The sequence below is a fragment of the Oncorhynchus keta genome, chromosome 12, assembly GCF_023373465.1.
Source record: "Oncorhynchus keta strain PuntledgeMale-10-30-2019 chromosome 12, Oket_V2, whole genome shotgun sequence".
NCBI classification, from domain to species: domain Eukaryota; kingdom Metazoa; phylum Chordata; class Actinopteri; order Salmoniformes; family Salmonidae; genus Oncorhynchus; species Oncorhynchus keta.
The window spans coordinates 12,904,161-12,925,582 of NC_068432.1; the positions used below are offsets into that span (position 1 = coordinate 12,904,161).

The 21,422-nt window shown below is 42.8% G+C and overlaps 1 protein-coding gene across 3 annotated transcripts in view; it reads left to right on the top strand.

Annotated features, from left to right (window-relative positions):
- The window catches only part of LOC118391014 (P2X purinoceptor 1), a 48,817-nt gene that overhangs the window by 25,451 nt on the left and 1,944 nt on the right, over positions 1–21,422 (top strand). Inside the window, exons 5-13 of one of the 3 annotated variants that reach the window (XR_004827065.2) lie at positions 5,762–5,852; positions 6,095–6,175; positions 11,287–11,428; positions 11,784–11,929; positions 12,405–12,495; positions 12,616–12,681; positions 13,154–13,249; positions 14,765–14,802; positions 16,844–16,885. Coding sequence is in view for 2 of the 3 variants with exons in the window: in XM_035781919.2 (XP_035637812.1) it covers positions 5,762–5,852; positions 6,095–6,175; positions 11,287–11,428; positions 11,784–11,929; positions 12,405–12,495; positions 12,616–12,681; positions 13,154–13,249; positions 14,704–14,802; positions 16,844–16,876 (845 nt within the window). In the remaining variant the exon portion in view is untranslated. Of the gene's footprint in view, positions 1–5,761; positions 5,853–6,094; positions 6,176–11,286; positions 11,429–11,783; positions 11,930–12,404; positions 12,496–12,615; positions 12,682–13,153; positions 13,250–14,703; positions 14,803–16,843; positions 16,886–21,422 lie in introns of all 3 variants that reach the window. The other 2 variants (XM_035781919.2, XM_035781920.2) reach the window with 2 other exon arrangements.

A 21,422-nucleotide genomic window follows, 5' to 3' on the forward strand; every position in this document is an offset into this window, starting at 1 on the left:
ATATGAGTGAGTGATGGTACAGAGCGGCATAGGCAAGATACAGTAGATGGTATTGAGTGCAGTATATACATATGAGATGAGTATGTAAACAAAGTGGCATAGTTAAAGTGGCTAGTGATACATGTATTACATAAAGATGCAGTAGATGATATAGAGTACAGTATATACATATACATATGAGATGAATAATGTAGGGTATGTAAACATTATATTAGGTAGCATTGTTTAAAGTGGCTAGTGATATATTTTACATCATTTCCCATCAATTCCCATTATTAAAGTGGCTGGAGTTGAGTCAGTGTGTTGGCAGCAGCCACTCAATGTTAGTGGTGGCTGTTTAACAGTCTGATGGCCTTGAGATAGAAGCTGTTTTTCAGTCTCTCGGTCCCAGCTTTGATGCACCTGTACTGACCTCGCCTTCTGAATGATAGCGGGGTGAACAGGCAGTGGCTCGGGTGGTTGTTGTTCTTGATGATCTTTAGCCTTCCTGTGACATCGGGTGGTGTAGGTGTCCTGGAGGGCAGGTAGTTTGCCCCCGGTGATGCGTTGTGCAGACCTCACTACCCTCTGGAGAGCCTTACGGTTGTGGGCGGAGCAGTTGCCGTACCAGGCGGTGATACAGCCCGACAGGATGCTCTCGATTGTGCATCTGTAGAAGTTTGTGAGTGCTTTTGGTGACAAGCCAAATTTCTTCAGCGTCCTGAGGTTGAAGAGGCGCTGCGCCTTCTTCACGATGCTGTCTGTGTGGGTGGACCAATTCAGTTTGTCTGTGATGTGTACGCCGAGGAACTTAAAACTTACTACCCTCTCCACTACTGTCCCATCAATGTGGATAGGGGGGTGTTCCCTCTGCTGTTTCCTGAAGTCCACAATCATCTCCTTAGTTTTGTTGACGTTGAGTGTGAGGTTATTTTCCTGACACCACACTCCGAGGGCCCTCACCTCCTCCCTGTAGGCCGTCTCGTCGTTGTTGGTAATCAAGCCTACCACTGTTGTGTCGTCCGCAAACTTGATGATTGAGTTGGAGGCGTGCGTGGCCACGCAGTCGTGGGTGAACAGGGAGTACAGGAGAGGGCTCAGAATGCACCCTTGTGGGGCCCCAGTGTTGAGGATCAGCGGGGTGGAAATGTTGTTGCCTACCCTCACCACCTGGGGGCGGCCCGTCAGGAAGTCCAGTACCCAGTTGCACAGGGCGGGATCGAGACCCAGGGTCTCGAGCTTGATGACGAGCTTGGAGGGCACTATGGTGTTAAATGCCGAGCTGTAGTCGATGAACAGCATTCTCACATAGGTATTCCTCTTGTCCAGATGGGTTAGGGCAGTGTGCAGTGTGGTTGAGATTGCATCGTCTGTGGACCTATTTGGGCGGTAAGCAAATTGGAGTGGGTCTAGGGTGTCAGGTAGGGTGGAGGTGATATGGTCCTTGACTAGTCTCTCAAAGCACTTCATGATGACGGAAGTGAGTGCTACGGGCGGAAGTCGTTTAGCTCAGTTACCTTAGCTTTCTTGGGAACAGGAACAATGGTGGCCCTCTTGAAGCATGTGGGAACAACAGACTGGGATAGGGATTGATTGAATATTTCCGTAAACACACCAGCCAGCTGGTCTGCGCATGCTCTGAGGGCGCGGCTGGGGATGCCGTCTGGGCCTGCAGCCTTGCGAGGGTTGACACATTTAAATGTTTTCCTCACGTCGGCTGCAGTGCAGGAGTCCGCATGTTAGTTGCGGGCCGTGTCAGTGGCACTGTATTGTCCTCAAAGCGGGCAAAAAAGTTATTTAGTCTGCCTGGGAGCAAGACATCCTGGTCCGTGACTGGGCTGGTTTTCTTTTTGTAATCCGTGATTGAATGTAGACCCAGCCACATACATCTTGTGTCTGAGCCGTTGAATTGAGATTCTACTTTGTCTCTATACTGACGCTTAGCTTGTTTGATTGCCTTACGGAGGGAATAGTTACACTGTTTGTATTCAGTCATGTTTCCGGTCACCTTGCCCTGATTAAAAGCAGTGGTTCGGGCTTTCAGTTTCACGCGAATGCTGCCATCAATCCAGGGTTTCTGGTTTGGGAATGTTTTAATCGTTGCTATGGGAACGACATCTTCAACGCACGTTCTAATGAACTCGCTCACCGAATCAGCGTATTCGTCAATGTTGTTGTCTGACGCAATACGAAACATATCCCAGTCCACGTGATGGAAGCAGTCTTGGAGTGTGGAATCAGATTGGTCGGACCAGCGTTGAACAGACCTCAGCGCGGGAGCTTCTTGTTTTAGTTTCTGTCTGTAGGCAGGAATCAACAAAATGGAGTCGTGGTCAGCTTTTCTGAAAGGAGGGCGGGGCAGGGCCTTATATGCGTCGCAGAAGTTGGAATAGCAATGATCCAAGGTTTTTCCCGCCCTGGTTGCGCAATCGATATGCTGATAAAATGTAGGGAATCCCTGGACCCACTCCAATTTGCATACCGCCCTAACAGATCCACAGATGATGCAATCTCTATTGCACTCCACACTGCCCTTTCCCACCTGGGCAAAGGGAACACCTAACGCTGAGTCAGTGCTATTCATTGACTACAGCTCAGCGTTCAAAACCATAGTGACCTCAAAGCTCATCTATAAGCTATGGACCCTGGGACTAAACACCTCCCTCTGCAACTGGATCCTGGACTTCCTGATGGGCCTCCCCCAGGTGGTAAGGGTAGGTAACAACACATCCACCACGCTGATCCTCAACACAGGGGCCCCTCAGGGGTGAGTGCTCAGTCCCCTCCTGTAATCCCAGTTCACTCATGACTGCACAGCCAGGCACGACTCCAACACCATCATTAAGTTTGCCGATGACACAACAGTGGTAGGCCTGTTAACCGACAATGACGAGACAGCCTTTAAGGAGGACGTCAAGGACATCGACCTCTCCCTCCCTCTCCCCCCATTCTCATTGATGGGGCTGTAGTGCAGCAGGTTGAGAGCTTCAAGTTCCTTGGTGTCCATATCACCAACAAACTAACATGGTCCAAGCACACAAATATAGTCGTGAAGAGACCTATTCCCCCTCAGGAGACTGAAAAGATTTGGCATGGGTTCTCAGATCCTCAAAAGGTTCTAAAACTGCACCATCAAGAGCATCCTGATGGGTTGCATCACCTTCTGGTATGGCCAACTCCAACTGCAAGGCACTACAGAGGGTAGAGTGTACGGCCCAGTACATCACTGGGGCCAAGCTGCCTGCCATCCAGGACCTCTATACCAGGCGGTGTCAGAGGAAGGGCTTAAAAATTGTCAAAGAATCCAGCCACCCTAGTCATAAACTGTTCTCTCTGATCCCGCATGGCAAGCGGTACCGGTGTGCCAAGTCTAGGTCTAAGAGGATTCTAAACAGCTTCTACCCCCAAGCCATAAGACTTCTGAACATCTAATCAAATGGCTACCCGGACTATTTGCATTGGCCACCCCCTCTTTTATGCTGCTGCTACTCTGTTATTATCTATTCACAGTCACTCTAATAACTCTACCTACATGTACAGTTGAAGTCCGAAGTTTACATACACCTTAGCCAAATACATTTAAACTCAGTTTTTCACAATTTCTGACATTTAATCCTAGTAACAATTCCGTGTCTTAGGTTAGTTAGGTTCACCACTTTATTTGGTAGCATTGCCTTTAAATTGTTTATCTTGGGTCAAACGTTTCCGGTAGCCTTCCACAACCTTCCCACAATAAGTTGGGTGAATTTTGGCCCACTCCTCCTGACAGAGCTGGTGTAACTGAGTCAGGTTTGTAGGCCTCCTTGCTCGCACACGCTTTTTCAGTTCTGCTCACAAATGTTCTATATGATTGAGGTCAGAGCTTTGTGATGGCCACTCCAATACATTGACCTTGTTGTCCTTAAGCCATTTTCACACAACTTTGGAAGTATGCTTGGGGTCATTGTCCATTTGGAAGACCCATTTGCAAACAAGCTTTTACTTCCTGACTGATGTCTTGAGATGTTGCTTCAATATATCCACATAATTTCCCTATCTCATGATGTCATCTATTTTGTGAAGTGCACCAGTCCCTCCTGCCGCAAAGCACCCCCACGACATGATGTTGCCACCCCGGTGCTTCACGGTTAGGATGGTGTTCTTCGGCTTGCAAGCCTCCCCCTTTTTCTTCCAAACATAACGATGGTCATTATGGCCAAACAGTTCTATTTAGTTTCATCAGACCAGAGGACATATCTCCAAAAAGTACGATCTTTGTCCCCATGTGCATCTGCAAACCGTATGGTGGTTGGTATGGTGGTTTTGGAGCAGTGGCTTCTTCCTTGCTGAGTGATCTTTCAGGTTATCTCGATATCGGACTCGTTTTACTATGGCTATAGATACTTTTGTTCCTGTTTCCTCCAGCATCTTCACAAGGTCCTTTGCAGTTGTTCTGGGATTGATTTGCACTTTTCGCACCAAAGTACGTTCATCTCTAGGAGACAGAACACGTCAACTTCCTGAGTGGTATGACAGCTGCTTGGTCAAATTATGTTTATACTTGCGTACTATTGTTTGTAAAGATGAATGTGGCATCTTCTGTTGTTTTGAAATTGCTCCCAAGGATGAATCATACTTGTGGAGGTCTACAATTTATTTCTGAGGTATTGGCTGATTTATTTTGATTTTCCCGTGATGTCAAGCAGAGGCACTGAATTTGAAGGTAGGCCTTGAAATACATCCACAGGTACACCTCCAATTGACTCAAATTATGTCAATTAGCCTGTCAGAAGCTTCTAAAGCCATGATATAATTTACTGGAATTTTCCGAGCTGTTTAAAGGCACAGTCAACTTAGTGTATGTAAACTTCTGACCCATTGGAATTGTAATACAGTGAATTATAAGTGAAATAATCTGTCTGTAAACAATTGTTGGAAAAATTACTTGTGTCATGCACAAAGTAGATGTCCTAACCGACTTGCCAAAACTACAGTGTGTTAACAAGAAATTTGTGGAGTGGTTGAGAAATGAGTTTTAATGACTCCAACCTAAGTGTATGTAAACTTCTGACTACAACTGTACATATTCCCTCAATTACCTCGATTAACCGGTGCCCCCGCACATCGACTCTGTACAGGTACCCCCTATACATAGTCTCTCTATTGTTATTTTACTGCTGCTCTTTAATTACTTGTTCCTTTTATTTCTTCTTCTTATTATTTTTTTAAACTGCATTGTTGGTTAGGGGCTTGTAAGTAAGCATTTAACCTGTTGTATTCGGGCACATGTGACTAATAACATTTGATTTGATTTGAACCATTAACTCGCAGACAAACGCAATCGACACAAGTCATAAGCAAAGTCAGAGACATAGGCAGACAGATTGGCAGACACATGGGGAGTAGTAGGAGCCAATCTAATAAGCCTATACAGTAGAATTATGAACCGATATAACGTAGGAAGTTGAAAGGGTTGGCTATGTATTTTGTAACTTTCCCAATATGCCCATGGGTTATATCTAAGCCCTTTCAACCTCTCAGAACCACATCAGCTTCAATGTTTTTCATGCAGAAGGAAATGAAACTTTTCAGATCAGAGAGATAAAAGAGATATCTCCGCACTCTTTTTGCTCACTTAACAGTTTCCTTTGGTGTTCTGTAATGAGATACATTTTAGATACGATTTTAAGTAGCGAAGAGATAGAAAAAGTGGACATACTTCATGTTGAAAAGCTATATCCCTCATGTGTCTTTTCTCCATGTCTATGTCTCGCTGCCCCCCTCCACCGCCCACCCCACCAAGGACATATGACAGGGAAGTGTGTGGGGAACACAACCAAGACGTGTGAGGTTGTAGCCTGGTGCCCTGTGGAAGATGACCACACAATCCCAGAGTATGTGGGATCACTGAAAATTATGTTAACACTTTACATAAAGCCTGTAGCTATAATAATGTATTACTTGTTATATGTACTGAATGTTACTTTGAACTGAACCAAGTGATTTGTAAGCTATTTTATGAAAGGAAAATGGTCTCATCCATTTTTTAAGATGAACTCTCTGTATGTCTATGTGTGTTTGATGTGTTAATGCTTTGTTTGTCTTCGTTTTCTATGTTCTACTGTTTTCCGTGCAGTCCCGCACTTTTGATGTCGGCAGAGAACTACACACTGTTCATCAAAAACTCTGTCACCTTTCCAGCATATGGTGTTAAGAGGTGAGTGACCCCTTTTTGATACACCCCTTTTTGAGTGACCCCTTTTTAATAAATATTGCTTGTTTGTAGGTGACCAAATACTTATTTTCCACCATAATTTGCAAATATTTTTTTTCCCCCTCATTTTGTCTGTCATAGTATAAGTGTACCGATGATGAAAATTACAGGCCTCTCTCATATTTTTAAGTGGGAGAACTTGCACAATTGGTGGCTGACTAAATACATTTTTGCCCCACTGTATGTCACTCCCTTTGGTTCCTTCCCGAGGCATTATTGTTTATGTTCCTGTGTCAGTTCTGTTAGTTGGTAGTGCTTCTTATTTTGTATTATGTTGTTTATTTATTAAAACACTCACTCCCTGAACTTGCTTCCTAACTCTCAGCGCACATCGTTACAACCATTTTCCATCTTAAAAATGTCTGGATAAACAGATGGTTAAGGGGTCTTAGAAATACATCGAAACACAATGTTGATGTAAAGATTCCAGCTGTCATGCCCTGGCCATAGACAGGCTTTTATTCTCTATTTTGGATAGGCCAGGGTGTGACTAGGGTGAGCATTCTAGTTTGTTTATTTCTGTGTTTTATATTTCTTTGTTTTTTGCCGAGTGTGGTTCCCAATCAGAGGCAGCTGTTTATCGTTGTCTCTGATTGGGGATCACATATAAGTTGTCATTCTCCTTTTGGTGTTTGTGGGATCTTGTTTTTTGTTGGCTCTGTGAAGCCTGCAGAACGTGACGTTCGTTATTCTTTTGTTGTTTTTGTTTGGTGTTCTGAGTAATTAAAGAATCATGAACACTTACCACGCTGCACCTTGGTCTCCTTCCGATGACAAACGTTACACCAGCCAACTAATAAAAACATTTAGTTTTGGAGACATTGATTGCCTTCTCTAAGTTGAAGAAATATTACCTTTAGTCTTGTAATTCCGTTACCGAAATCGTAATAGTCACAAACCACAGTTGGGTCACCTGCTACTGTCCTCTCTTCCACTGCCATACTTTTCAGCTCAAAACTGTTTTCTTTCTCTTTCTTTTGTCTGATGGTCAAACCAAGAGTGTTAAAGTGGCTAGTGATACATACATTACATAAATAGCTAGGTGGCTAGTATTACAGATTAACAACAAAACGTTTGAGACGTATTTATTCAATCGCCACGATCAAATGTATTTACAAGCATAGCACCTGCGAGTCCTGCACATCACCTGCAGCTAAAATCAAATCAAACGCCGTGTGTGTCACTCGACAATTTCTCTCCGCCGCCACGGATGATAATGGCCGTGTCAAAAAAAAACATACTAGCGTACTACATACAGTACCAGTCAAACGTTTGGACACATCTACTCATTCAAGGGGTTTTCTTTATTTTGATATTTTCTACATTGTAGAATAACAGTGAAGACATCAAAACTATGAAATAATACATTTCGAATCTTCAAAATAGCCACCCTTTGAATTGATGACAGCTTTGCACACTCCTGGCATTCCCTCAACGAGCTTCATGAGGAATGCTTTTCCAACAGTCTTGAAGCAGTTTCCACCTATGCTGAGCACTTGTTGGCTGCTGTTCCTTCACTCTGCGGTCCAACTCATCCCAAACTATTTCAATTGCGTTGAGGTCGGGTGATTGTAGAGGCCAGGTCATCTGATACAGCACTCCATCACTCCCCTTCTTGGTCAAATAGCCCTTACATAGCCTGGAGGTGTATTTTGGGTCATTGCCCTGTTGAAAAACAAATGATAGTCCCCCTAAGTGCAAACCATATGGGATGGCATATCTCTGCAGTATGCTGTGGTAGCCATGCTGGTTAAGTGTGCCTTGAATTCTAAATAAATCACAGACAGTGTCACCAACAAAGCACCCCCACACCATCACACCTCCTCCTCCATGCTTCATGTTGGGATCTACACATGCAAAGATCATCCACTTATCTACTCTCACAAAGACACGACGGTTGGAACCAAAAATCTCAAATTTGGACTCATTAGACCAAAGGACAGATTTCCACTGGTCTAATGTCCATTGCTCGTGTTTCTTGGCCCAAGCATGTCTCTTTTTATTATTGGTGGTTTCTTTGCAGCAATTCGACCACGGAGTCTCCTCTGAACAGTTCATGTTGAGCTTTGTCTGTTACTTGAACTCTGTGAAACATTTATTTGGGCTGCAATCTGAGGCTGGTAACTCTAATGATCTTATCTTCTGCAGCAGAGGTAACTCTGGGTCTTCCTTTCCTGTGGCGGTCCTCATGAGAGCCAGATTCATCATAGCGCTTGATGGTTTTTGCGACTGCACTTGAAGAAACTTTCAAAGTTCTTGAAATGTTCCGCTTTGACTGACCTTCATGTCTTAAAGTAATGATGGACTGTCATTTATCTTTGCTTATTTGAGCTGTTCTTGACATAATATGGACTTGGTCTTTTACCAAATAGGGCTATCTTCTGTATACCACCCCTACCTTGTCACAACACAACTGATTGGCTCAAATGCATTAAGGAAAAAATAAATTCCACAAATGAACTTTTAGTCTGGACAAACTCTCCCTTTCGGTCTTTCTCACTCACTTTCAAGTTAATGTCATCTCTCCCAGCTCTTACTGACACCTACCCATGAGCCCCCCCTCGTTCCAGTTACTATATACAAAATCCTCAACCACTGAGCACCAAACGACACCAGACGTCCACGGACGTTGAAAATTAGCTGAAATTTGGTCAGTCCACCCTGGCCTTGATGTTAATGTCCACAGACGAACCGGACTGGACCAAGTCTGAACCTATCATAGATGTATGTTTCACAAGTTTGAATAGTACAATACAGTGAGTAGGCACAGTAGAGAACAGTACGATACAATACAGGAGTACAGTACAGTAAAGAAAAGTAGAGTATAGTACAATAGAGTACAGTATATTGTACTCCCATGAAGTTGTAGAAACATCTCAAGGATGATCAATGGAAAAAGGATGCAACTGAGCTCAATTTCAAGTCTCATAGCAAAGGGTCTGAATACTTGCATATAAGGTATTTATGTTTTTTATTTTTAATAAATGTGGAAACATTTCTAAAAACTGTTTTCGCTTTGTTATAATGGTCTATTGTGTGTAGATTGCTGAGAATTTTAAAAATATTTAATCCTTTTAGAATAAGCCTGCAACATAATAAAATGTGGAAAAAGTCAAGGGGTCTGAATACTTTCCCAAGGCTCTGCTAAATGACTTAAATGTAAATGTAAATGTAATACATTTATACAACGGGTGGGTAAAAGTACAACAACAAAAAAATACATTATTCATATAATGATTTACATATACATTATTTTTTACCCCTTTTTCGTGATATCCAATTGGTAGTTAGTCTTGTCCGATTGCTGCAACTCACCTATGGACTCGGGAGAGGTGAAGGTTGAGAGCTATGCGTCCTCGAAACATGACCCTGCCAAGCCGAACTGCTTCATGACACACAGCTCGCTTAACCTGGAAGCCAGCCAAACCAATATGTCAGAGGAAACACCATCCAGCTGGCAACGGAGGTCAGCTTGCAGGCGCCCGACCCACCACAAGGAGTCGCTAGAGCGCGATGGGACAAGGAAATCCAGGCCGGCCAAACGCTGGGCCAATTGTGCGCCGCCTTAAAAATGTTATTTTGATGAACTTATTCATACTATTTCATAGTCCAGACACAAATCTAGGTTTGCTACCCAAGCCGGCTGGTTGTTCGTTCTATCGGTTCGGTTGCCAGAGTCATGACCCAGTCGTTAAGTCTTTTTGTTCTGCATCTATGGACTCGACCCAGTCGTTCTATTACCATACTGGCAATGTTGTTATCCCTTGCTTGCTAGTTAGCCAACTATGGCTAACTTACACTCACGTCAAACAGTGCAGTCAGAATAACAACAAAATAGCTGCATTTGCATTTGTTTAAGCTGTTTTCTCGTGACAATTTACAGCATTTTGATACATCCATAACAATGAGCTAATGATACGCGATTTCACCTGGCATAGAAAATGTGTTCTCTCGTCAGGACACATGTTCGGTGGAGCTAGCCAACAACACAGCTAGCACAATCACTTAAAACGGAAGCTGGAAAGACTGCAAACTAGTTGCACTTTGTTTTGTTTTACCTGTTTTCTATTGACATTTCTTTGTATATATCCATAAAAATTATGCTGGTTCATAATTTCGACTGGCTGAGAAAAGTTGCCTGCCTGTCTGTCTCACTCTGACAGAGCTCCAGAGATCCTCTGTGGAGATGAGAGAACCTTCCAGAAGGACAATCATCTCTGCAGCACTCCACCAATCAGGCCTTTATGGTAGAGTGGCCAGACAAAGCTACTCCTCAGTAAAAGGTACATGACAGCCAGCTTGGAGTTTGCCAAAAGGCACATAAAGGACTTTCAGACCATAACAAACAAGATTCTCTGGTCTGATGAAACCAAGATTGAACTTTTTTGGCCTGAATGCCAAGCATCACATCTGGAGGAAACATGGCACCATCCCTACAGTGACGCATGGTGGCGGCAGCATCATGCTGTGGGGATGTTTTTCAGAGGCAGGGACTGGGATACTAGTCAAGATCAAGGCAAAGATGAATGGACAAAGTACATAGAGATCCTTGATGAAAACCTCAGGACCTCAGACTGGGGCAAAGGTTCACCTTCCAACAGGACAACGACCCTAAGCACACAGCCAAGACAATGCAGGAATGGCTTCGGTTCAAGTCTCTGAATGTCTTTGAGTGGCCCAGCCAGAGCCCGGACTTGAACGCGATCTCTGGGAGAGACCTGAAAATAGCTGTGCAGAGATGCTTTTAATCAAATTTGATCCATTTTAGAATAGGGCTGTAACATAACAAAATGTGGAAAAAGTCAAGGGGCCGTAATACTTTCCAAATGCACTGTATTGTGTATGTAATGCATTGAATAAGGATTGCGATGGCATGTGACAGCTAATCCATAAGTAGTGGTAGGAGTGATATAATTACCAGATCCATGCATGTTTAGGCAAGTAGTATCCCAAATGTGATATTGATTCAAATATCTATGTAGTTAAATAACCAGTACAGTAAGATATAAACTTGTCATGTTTTTAACAATGATCTCTTCGCATTCCCTTCCCAGGAGTAACCTTGTAGAAGGTATCGGCAATCAGTACATCAAGAGTTGTGTGTATGACCCGACAACGTCCCCACTGTGTCCCATTTTCAGACTGGGTGACTTGGTACAGCTGTCTGGCTTCAACTTCGCCACCATAGCCAAAGTGGTGAGCAATAATAATATATTATTTATGAGTGAAGCAGGTTTACAAGCACCTGTCAATCCATGGGTTGGCTGTGTGTTCGGTGTTGGTGATCATAGTGTTGGTGTTTATTGTTGAGTCATTGATCGATGGTGGTGTTATTGGTAACGAGGTATGCTCTGACGAAGGTCATTACCGAGGGAAAGATGAGTAAAAAACACAGAAATTGCTTCTGATTTAAGTGTCTGGAGACTCCTTTTTCACTTAGGTGTTATTGGTACCTCCATTGATTGGCAATGTTGATGGCATAGTATTGTGTTGTTTGGGGTTAGTTGTACCCTCATTGACTGGATGTATTGTACTGATTGGTATGTGACAGGGCGGGGCAATTGGTATCGTCATCGACTGGACCTGTAACCTGGACTATGACCAGTCAGAGTGTAAACCGGTCTACACCTTCCACGGTCTCTATGGAAATCCCAATGAGACAGACATGGCTAGAGCGTCTGTTGGATACAACTTCCGGTAAATAAAACATCTGCCATGTGTGTCCTGTGTGGTCTTGTGGTTAGTGCTGCAGACTCTGGTACAACTTTATCCCATATTCGGTGTGGGTTTGAATCTGACTCACTGCCTTTCTGACTCGCAATCTTGCCTGCATTTCCTGTCTCATCTTCACAGTCCTAGCTCAATAAATCAGAAAAACAAACATCTGCAACAACAGTGAAGTACCTTTCTGTTAAGGGCCCCTTTCTTATTGTAAATCGAAAAGCCTGTTCTGAATTTTGAATAAGTGAAAGAAAAACACTTAGAAAGGGGTCTTGTTAGCCATGTGACTAAGAAGAATATGCTGTATACGAATGTATACGACTGTATTCATTATACAGAGTATTCTTAGTTGCATGGCTTAGGTAATGTAAAAGGCAGACGAGAGAGAAATACAGATCTGATTAAAGCACTAGCCTAGAGGCTGCTCAAATGTCTACATTTTGTGCTTTAGGTATGCAAAGCATTATATGGAGGACAAACAGGAAAAAAGAACACTTCTGAAAGTGTTTGGGATTCGATTTGACATCATTGTTCGTTCAGTGGTAAGTTCATGAAGTTCATGGTTGCGATCCTTGTAATGTTCCAGCCAGTGTTTCGGAATTCCTCCCTTGCAACGGTAGATGAAAACGATGAAGATTGTTCATCGTATTGTTATTTCCCAGGCCAGAAAATTTGATATCATCCCAACACTAACAGCTATAGGGTCTGGCGTTGGAATCTTTGGAGTGGTGAGTCTTGCAATACTACACATCCTATCTGGTATTTCAAAGCAGACAGAATCTCAAGTAGCCTACAGTATCTCTTAAAGCAGCTTGCATAGTGTAGACTAAACAAACAGCTTTAACTATTCAATCGTGTGACAGCGGTAGTTATGAACACATAGTTAAATGTTCACTGAGTGTCCAAAAGATTAGGAACGCCTTCCTATTATTGAGTTGTATCCCCTTTTGCCCTCAGAACAGTCTCAATTTGTCTTGCCCATTCGCCCTCTGAACGGCACACATACACAATCCATGTCTCAATTGTCTTAAGGCTTGAAAAGGATTATTTAACTTGTCTCCTCCCCTTTATCTACCCTGATTGAAGTGGATTTAACAGGTGACATCAATAAGGGATCATACCTTTCACCTTTATTCACCAGTTCAGTGTATATTATTTCTTTATGTTTATGATGCTAATAATCGTGTTGTGTTTCCGAAGGCGACTGTAGTGTGCGATCTGATCCTTCTGTATCTACTACCAAAGAGGGAGTTCTACAACAACATGAAATTCAAGGTCACAGAAACAGTAGAGCAGGTGAGTTTGAGGTTCGAACTTTTTCGTAGCGTTGATCCTCAGTCATTCAGTTTAAACAAAACAAATGGCAGCATAGAGGCATTCTATAAATAGTTGTACAGAAAACTAGGCAGACAGACCCTTAACAATACACAGTAATTTACCCAGCAGTTCATATGTGTTTTCTCTAAGAAATACATGGTGTAATTGTCTCCTTCTTTGGGGAAGGCTACTAGGTCCCACTTTATTTGCATAGTCCCAAAGAGATGATCTCTACATGCTCAAACTATCAGCAAACTATGGGATAATCTCAATCGGATTGGCTCGATTACCTGCATCCTTTCCTCATTGGAGAGAAAACATGGAAACAAAAGCACGTGTATAAAATTAGGCTCTCCTTCTCCACTAGCGTGTCATCAGGCAAATAACAATTAAAGAGGAGACATCATTCTTGAATTGTGGTGGGAAGATGCATGGCTTCCTGCGCTGCTGACAACTCTTTTTTTCTGCTCATACAGGAGTAATAAATGCCTTGTGCACTAATTATGTGAAAACAAAACAATTCAGATTTATCAGGGTGTGCTGCAGCACCCTCGGCACCCCTACTTCCGTGGCTATGCATTGGTGTTACTTTTACTACTGGGGACACAATTTTATCATAATGGTAAAGCATATTTAAAGTAATTTAGTTGCCATATTAGTTGATTTAGAATGGGAAAATTTAAATAAATACAAAACAAAAAAATTAAGTTCATTTTTCCCATGCCAAAATGCCACCGCAATTCAAGAACGACCAATGTGTATGTAATGAGTTGTGCTAGACATTCTATAGATAAACGATAAGTAGTGTATCGTTTTTAAATGTGGGCATGCTTTTTTCCTCCGAGAAAATAACAGCTGATTCAAAGTGGGTGAGGCGGATTTCAAAACTATTCCGCTATATCGATCCCTCCGTAACAGCTTTTGGGAGGTACACAGCGATACTTTGCGGAGCTTGATTTGGCCTCCAAGCCTCCAGAGGCTCTGTAATTGCGTCACGGAGCCTCCGGATCACATTGGCGTTCAGGGTTAGGGTTGAGTTGGGATATGGAAATGAATCTAAGGTTGGAGTTAGGATGAGTGGATAGTTACTTGAATCGTTTGTTGACAAGTGACCATCTATAAAGCATCTATTGGGGACTATTCAAACAACGTGTTTATTTCCATCCCAGTTTTAAGTAACAGCATGCATGTGGACAGATTCAAAGTCCTACTGCCATTCTGTAGTTAAAGTCTAAAGAAGCTGTCCCTAGATAGATATCCCTTCAGATGGTTACCAGGCAACACAGACAGATGATGTTCTGTTCTGACAGAAGTAGAGAAAACGGAGGGCAGATCTTAACCTGCTGTCCTCCTCTCTTGCTACTACTCCTACTCAGCTATTCTCTTTAAAGAGGCTAAATGAGACGGGAAGACCGTTGGTTTTTTATTTGCAGTGCGACAACCTGAGGCTGGGTATAAACACGTTCATCTATTACATCCCCGACGTCTATGCAGGACCACAAGTCTCAGCCAATATAATCCTACAACATAAAGTGAGTGCATGTAGTGAAAAGTAAAGTGTGCTTTGTCTTGGGGCAAGGTTGCTGGTGCATGCTGTGTTCTAACCCTGATCAATTGAGGGTTTTTGAGGGATTTTAGGTTATTTCATGATCTTTTCACGGTTTTAATTTCCATTCATTGTTATATTTTATGTTGTGTTTTGCCTAATATATGTGTAACTACTGTATATGTATGCTGCCTTCTTGGCCAGGGTTTACTTGAAAAATATACTTAAATCTCAATGTGACTTCTCTGGTTAAAAAAAGCTTACAAAAACCCTGTTTAAAATGGAATATTATTTACCTTAATCTGGATGTAATTCACTTATATTCAACCCTCGCATGAAGTAAATATTTTTTTAATACACTGCTAAAAAAAATAAAGGGAACACTTAAACAACACAATGTAACTCCAAGTCAATCACATTTGAAATCACTTAGGAAGCAACACTGATTGACAATAAATTTCACATGATGTTGTGCAAATGGAATAGACAACAGGTGGAAATTATAGGCAATTAGCAAGACACCCCCAATAAAGGAGTGGTTCTGCAGGTGATAACCACAGACCACTTCTCAGTTCCTATGCTTCCTGGCTGATGTTTTGGTCACTTTTGAATGCTGGCGGTGCTTTCACTCTAGTGGTAGCATGAGACGGAGTCTACAACCCACAAAAGTGGCTTTGGTAGTGCAGCTCATCCAGGATGGCACATCAATGCGAGCTGTGGCAAGAAGGTTTGCTGTGTCTGTCAGCATAGTGTCCAGAGCATGGAGGCGCTACCAGGAAACAGGCCAGTACATCAGGAGACGTGGAGGAGGCGGTAGGAGGGCAACAACCCAGCAGCAGGACCGCTACCTCCACCTTTGTGCAAGGAGGAGCAGGAGGAGCACTGCCAGAGCCCTGCAAAATGACCTCCAGCAGGCCACAAATGTGCATGTGTCTGCTCAAACGGTCAGAAACAGACTCCATGAGGGTGGTGTGAGGGCCCGATGTCCACAGGTGGGGGTTGTGCTTACAGCCCAACACCGTGCAGGACGTTTGGCATTTGCTAGAGAACACCAAGATTGGCAAATTCGCCACTGGCGCCCTGTGCTCTTCACAGATGAAAGCAGGTTCACACTGAGCACGTGACAGAGTCTGGAGACGCCGTGGAGAACGTTCTGCTGCCTGCAACATCCTCCAGCATGACCGGTTTGGCGGTGGGTCAGTCATGGTGTGGGGTGGCATTTCTTTGGGGGCACGAACAGCCCTCCATGTGCTCGCCAGAGGTAGCCTGACTGCCATTAGGTACCCGAGATGAGATCCTCAGACCCCTTGTGAGACCATATGCTGGTGCGATTGGCCCTGGGTTCCTCCTAATGCAAGACAATGCTAGACCTCATGTGGCTGGTGTGTGTCAGCAGTTCCTGCAAGAGGAAGGCATTGATGCTATGGACTGGCCTGCCCGTTCCCCAGACCTGAATCCAATTGAGCACATCTGGGACATCATGTCTCGCTCCATCCACCAACGCCACATTGCACCACAGACTGTCCAGGAGTTGGCGGATGCTTTAGTCCAGGTCTGGGAGGAGATCCCTCAGGAGACCATCCGCCACCTCATCAGGAGCATGCTCAGGCATTGAAGGGAGGTCATACAGGCACGTGGAGGCCACACACAATACTGAGCCTCATTTTGACTTGTTTTAAAGACATTACGTCAAAGTTGGATCAGCCTGTAGTGTGGTTTCCCACTTTAATTTTGAGTGTGACTCCAAATCCAGACCTCCATGGGTTGATAAATTTGATTTCCATTGATCATTGTTGTGTGATTTTGTTGTCAGCAAATTCAACTATGTAAAGAAAAAAGTATATCATAAGAATATTTCATTCATTCAGATCTAGGATGTGTTATTTTAGTGTTCCCTTTATTTTTTTGAGCAGTGTATATCTTACATGCTTTGTTTGGTTTCTCTTGAGAGTTTTAGGTTTAAAACAAGGGACACAGGAACTAGTCAGATACCAATGGATCCTTCTAAGTCTGAGTCTGTCTTTCAGGAACCTTTAGATGAGTTCTCGTCAGAAAAATAAGTATCCAAGGTAAGCACATTGTGTGTGTGTGTGTGTGTGTGTGTGTGTGTGTGTGTGTGTGTGTGTGTGTGTGTGTGTGTGTGTGTGTGTGTGTGTGTGTGTGTGTGTGTGTGTGTGTGTGTGTGTGTGTGTGTGTGTGTGTGTGTGTGTGTGCGTGTGTACGCGCGTGCACATGCATGCGTGTTTGTGTGCACCTTTTTGATCACCTTAAACTGTAAAAGTTTGTGGTTAAAGTGAGTGAAAGACCAAAAGATATTGTGCTGTAGCATATAATTGACGTCTTCTTGGCCACACAGAAACATTCAGATGAGTTGCTAGTGCATCAATGACTTACTGCAATCAATCTGAGGTTTGTGTTGACTGGTGTGGGTCCTCTGGTTTCTGTTGGAATACTTTCTCCTTTCCTCCCTTCCTTAAAGGAATAATCCACTCATTAGTCCACTATTGAAATCGTCCCAAAAATGTTTGCATGTCAGCAGTGAAGCTTTCAAGCTGTAGCACTTTTAAGATGCCACATCATCATGATGATACTTTTTGCACTATGTAATGCATTTTGCATGTGGTAGTGCTATACTTTGCTTTTTGAAAGTAATTTATCTTGAAAACTACATGCTAAACATTTTGGGACTGTATTAACAGTTCACTGGGCACAAACTGGTTGAATCAATGTTGTTTCAACATCATTTGTCAACATATTATGACGTGGAATGTACGTGGAAAATACATTGGATTGGGAAAAAGTAATCAACTATTGTTGCGTGGTGCCTAAGAACAGCCCTTAGCCATGGTATATTGGCCATCTACTACACCCCTTTGGGTCTTATTGCTTAAATATAGCATTCGCAAAGTCATCAACAGCTATTGTTTCAATTTCCTCCAGAGTTCAACTAAAAATAGGCCTCGGGTTTAACGCTCTGGTTGATTTCAAGTTGAATGATATATATAGTGGATAGTTCCATCTGTGCCACTGAATTAGTCTGACTTTAATTCCAGCGTGTCTACAAATTCATAATTGATATGTTGGATTCATGTCTACATCTCAACCAAAAATAAAAGTTAAAGAACAAGACTAAGCCAGTGGCTCAGATCTCCTTTAAATGTCTTTGGGCTGTGTTGTCAACCAAACACAATTCAATATTACTTTTGTAACACAGTAAATAGCCTGAAGTTAAGGCTATTTTACAACCTAAAATGAGTAACACATCCACATCCATCGTCAACCTCTCCCTGACCACCTTCCTCTGATCAAACCACGACCTGGAACGCGCTTCACTTTGTTTTCGTTCGGTATTGAACACAGTTTATCTCGTCTTAAATTGGATAATTTATTTATGTTTTACGATACCTACGTTTGGATTAGGAACGTTGTTCGAAATGTTTGGACCAAGTTTACATGTAACTTATTAGATACTTTGTAGTCATGTTGGGCGAGTTGGAACCGGTGTATTTTCTGAATCAAACGCACCAAATAAATTGACATTTTGGGGATATAAAGAAGGAATTTATCAAACAAAAGGACCATGTTTGTGATGTTTCTGGGACATTTTGGAGTGCCAACAGAAGAAGATCTTCAAAGGTAAGGCATGAATTATATCGTTATTTCTGAGTTTTGTGTCGCACATGGCTGGTTGAAATATGACTTTCATGTGTTTGTATGCAGGGTGGTGTCCTCAGATAATCACATGGTCTGCTTTCGCCGTTAAGCCTTTTTGAAATCTGACACTGAGGCATGGTTAATAAGAAGTTAAGCTTTATTTGGATGTATTATACATGTATGTTTTCGTAATTTTTATTATGAGTATTTCTGTTTTAGAATTTGGCGCACTGCAATTTCACTGGATGTTGTCAAATCAATCCCGTTATCGGGATCTGAGCGGTGCACTTCAAGAAGAGTTCAGAATATATTTACCAAATAAACTAAAGCAATAATAAAAATAATAATAAAAAGTAACACAATAACATAACAATAACGAGGCTAGTAAGGGGTAGTACGTTTTAAGTTCCTCGGCGTACACATCACGGACAAACTTAATTGGTCCACCCACACAGACAGCGTCGTGAAGAAGGCGCAGGAGGCTGAAGAAATTTGGCTTGTCACCAAAAGCACACAAACTTCTACAGATGCACAATCGAGAGCATCCTGGCGGGCTGTATCACCGCCTGGTACGGCAACTGCTCCGCCCACAACCGTAAGGCTCTCCAGAGGGTAGTGAGATCTGCACAACGCATCACCGGGGGCAAACTACCCGCCCTCCAGGACACCTACACCACCCGATGTCACAGGAAGGCCATAAAGATCATCAAGGACAACAACCACCCGAGCCACTGCCTGTTCACCCCGCTATCATCCAGAAGGCGAGGTCAGTACAGGTGCATCAAAGCTGGGACCGAGAGACTGAAAAACAGCCTCTATCAGACTGTTAAACATCCACCACTAACATTGAGTGGCTGCTGCCAAAACACAGACTCAACTCCAGCCACTTTAATAATGAAAATTGATAGAAATTGATGTAAAAATATATCACTAGCCACTTTAAACAATGCTACTTAATATAATGTTTACATACCCTACATTATTCATCTCATATGTATATGTATATACTGTACTCTATATCATCTACTGCATCTTTATGTAATACATGTGTCACTAGCCACTTTAAACTATGCCACTTTGTTTACATACCCTACATTACTCATCTCATATGTATATACTGTACTCTATACCATCTATTCCATCTTGCCTATGCCGTTCTGTACCATTCATATATCTTTATGTACATATTCTTTATCCCTTCACACTTGTGTGTATAAGGTAGTCGTTTTGGAATTGTTAGGTTAGACTACTTGTTGGTTATTACTGCATTGTCGGAACTAGAAGCACAAGCATTTTGCTACACTCGCATTAACATCTGCTAACCACACATTTGATTTGCTATATACAGGGGGTATAGCATAGAAGGAATTTAGCTCATCTGGTAGGCTCGTGTCACTGGGCAACTAGTGTTTGGGTTTCCCTTCGTAGTCCGTAATAGTTTTCAAGCCCTGCCACATCCGACGAGCATCAGAGCCAGTGTAGAAGGATTCAATCTTAGTCCTGTATTGACGCTTTGCTTGTTTGATGGTTCGTCTGAGGGCATAGCGGGATTTCTTATAGGCGTCCGGATTAGTGTCCCGCTACTTGAAAGCGGCAGCTCTAGCCTTTAGCTCGATGCGGATTTTGCCTGTAATCCATAACCCTGTTTGGCATATGTACGTACAGTCACTGTGGGGACGAAGCCGATGACTGAAGTGTATGCTCCTCAATGCCATTGGATGAATCCCGGAACATATTCCAGTCTGTGCTAACAAAACAATCCTGTAGCATAGCATCCACGTCATCTGACCACTTCCATATTTCTCGCTCTCTCGCTCTCTCGAATTCCTAGCTGCAGACTAGTAATTAATAAAGACTTGTTCTTCTTCTGTCGGTATCTTTAGTCTAAGAGTTTAACCACGTGGTATGGTTAAAAGATTCAGCAATGGTCTGTAGACTTCATCCTCCTGTGATTGAGATAAACATGGTCTAGTTAAAATTTCTCAAAGTTGGGTTTTATTTGAAATTTTACAAACAGCATCATACTCACTCATTCTTCTTATACAACAATTAGATGTAAACCTCATATCTGAGGCTATTATATAAACAGCGTTATGGTAATGTGGCCACACCGTCTCCCATGAGCTTCCCCAAGTTGTAACAAACGGACCAGTTCGTAGCTGGATTCTTCACCGAACATTTATACCTTCTCCGGAACATGAAATTTGTTCGGACCTCAAGTTCTGTGAGGTGGAAGAAACTCCTTTGTTCTCTATGAGAATTCACTCAGTATAAGAGACAATGTGGCCATGAGGCGGGGTCTTCTCCTGAGGAATTTAGGACCTCTCTCTGACCACAGCAGTCTGGTTGTAGAAGCAGAGATCGGAGGATGGTGCTCGCTGTACCCAAAGAGGGCAACGTCATGACACCTGCATTAAAGTCCCTGGCCATTAGGAGCACCGCTTCTGGGTGATCGTTTTCTTGTTTGCTTTATAGAGTTGGTTGAGTGCGGTCTTAGTGCCTTGGTCTGTGGTGGTAAATAGAAGGCTAAGAATAATATAGATGAGAACTCTGTTGGTAGATAGTGTGGTCTACAGCTTATCATAATGTACTCATCGCGCACCAGCTGTTATTGACAAAAAGACACACACACACCCACCCCTTGTCTTACCAGATGTAGCTTCTCTGTTCTGCCAGTGCATTGAAAATCCCCCCAGCTCTATATTATCCGTGTTGTCGTTCAGCCACAACTCTGTGAAACATAAGTTATTACAGTTCTTAATGTCCCGTTGGTAGGACAATATTAATCGTAGGTCATACATTTTATTTTCCAACGATTGCATGTTAGCAAGTAGAATTGATGGCATTGGGATTCTCAAAAGGCAGCCCGATCTGCATCCTCTTTTCTTCACGCAAATGACGGGAATCTTGGCCTGTTCCCAGGAGAGCAGTATATCTTTCTCGTCGGACTCG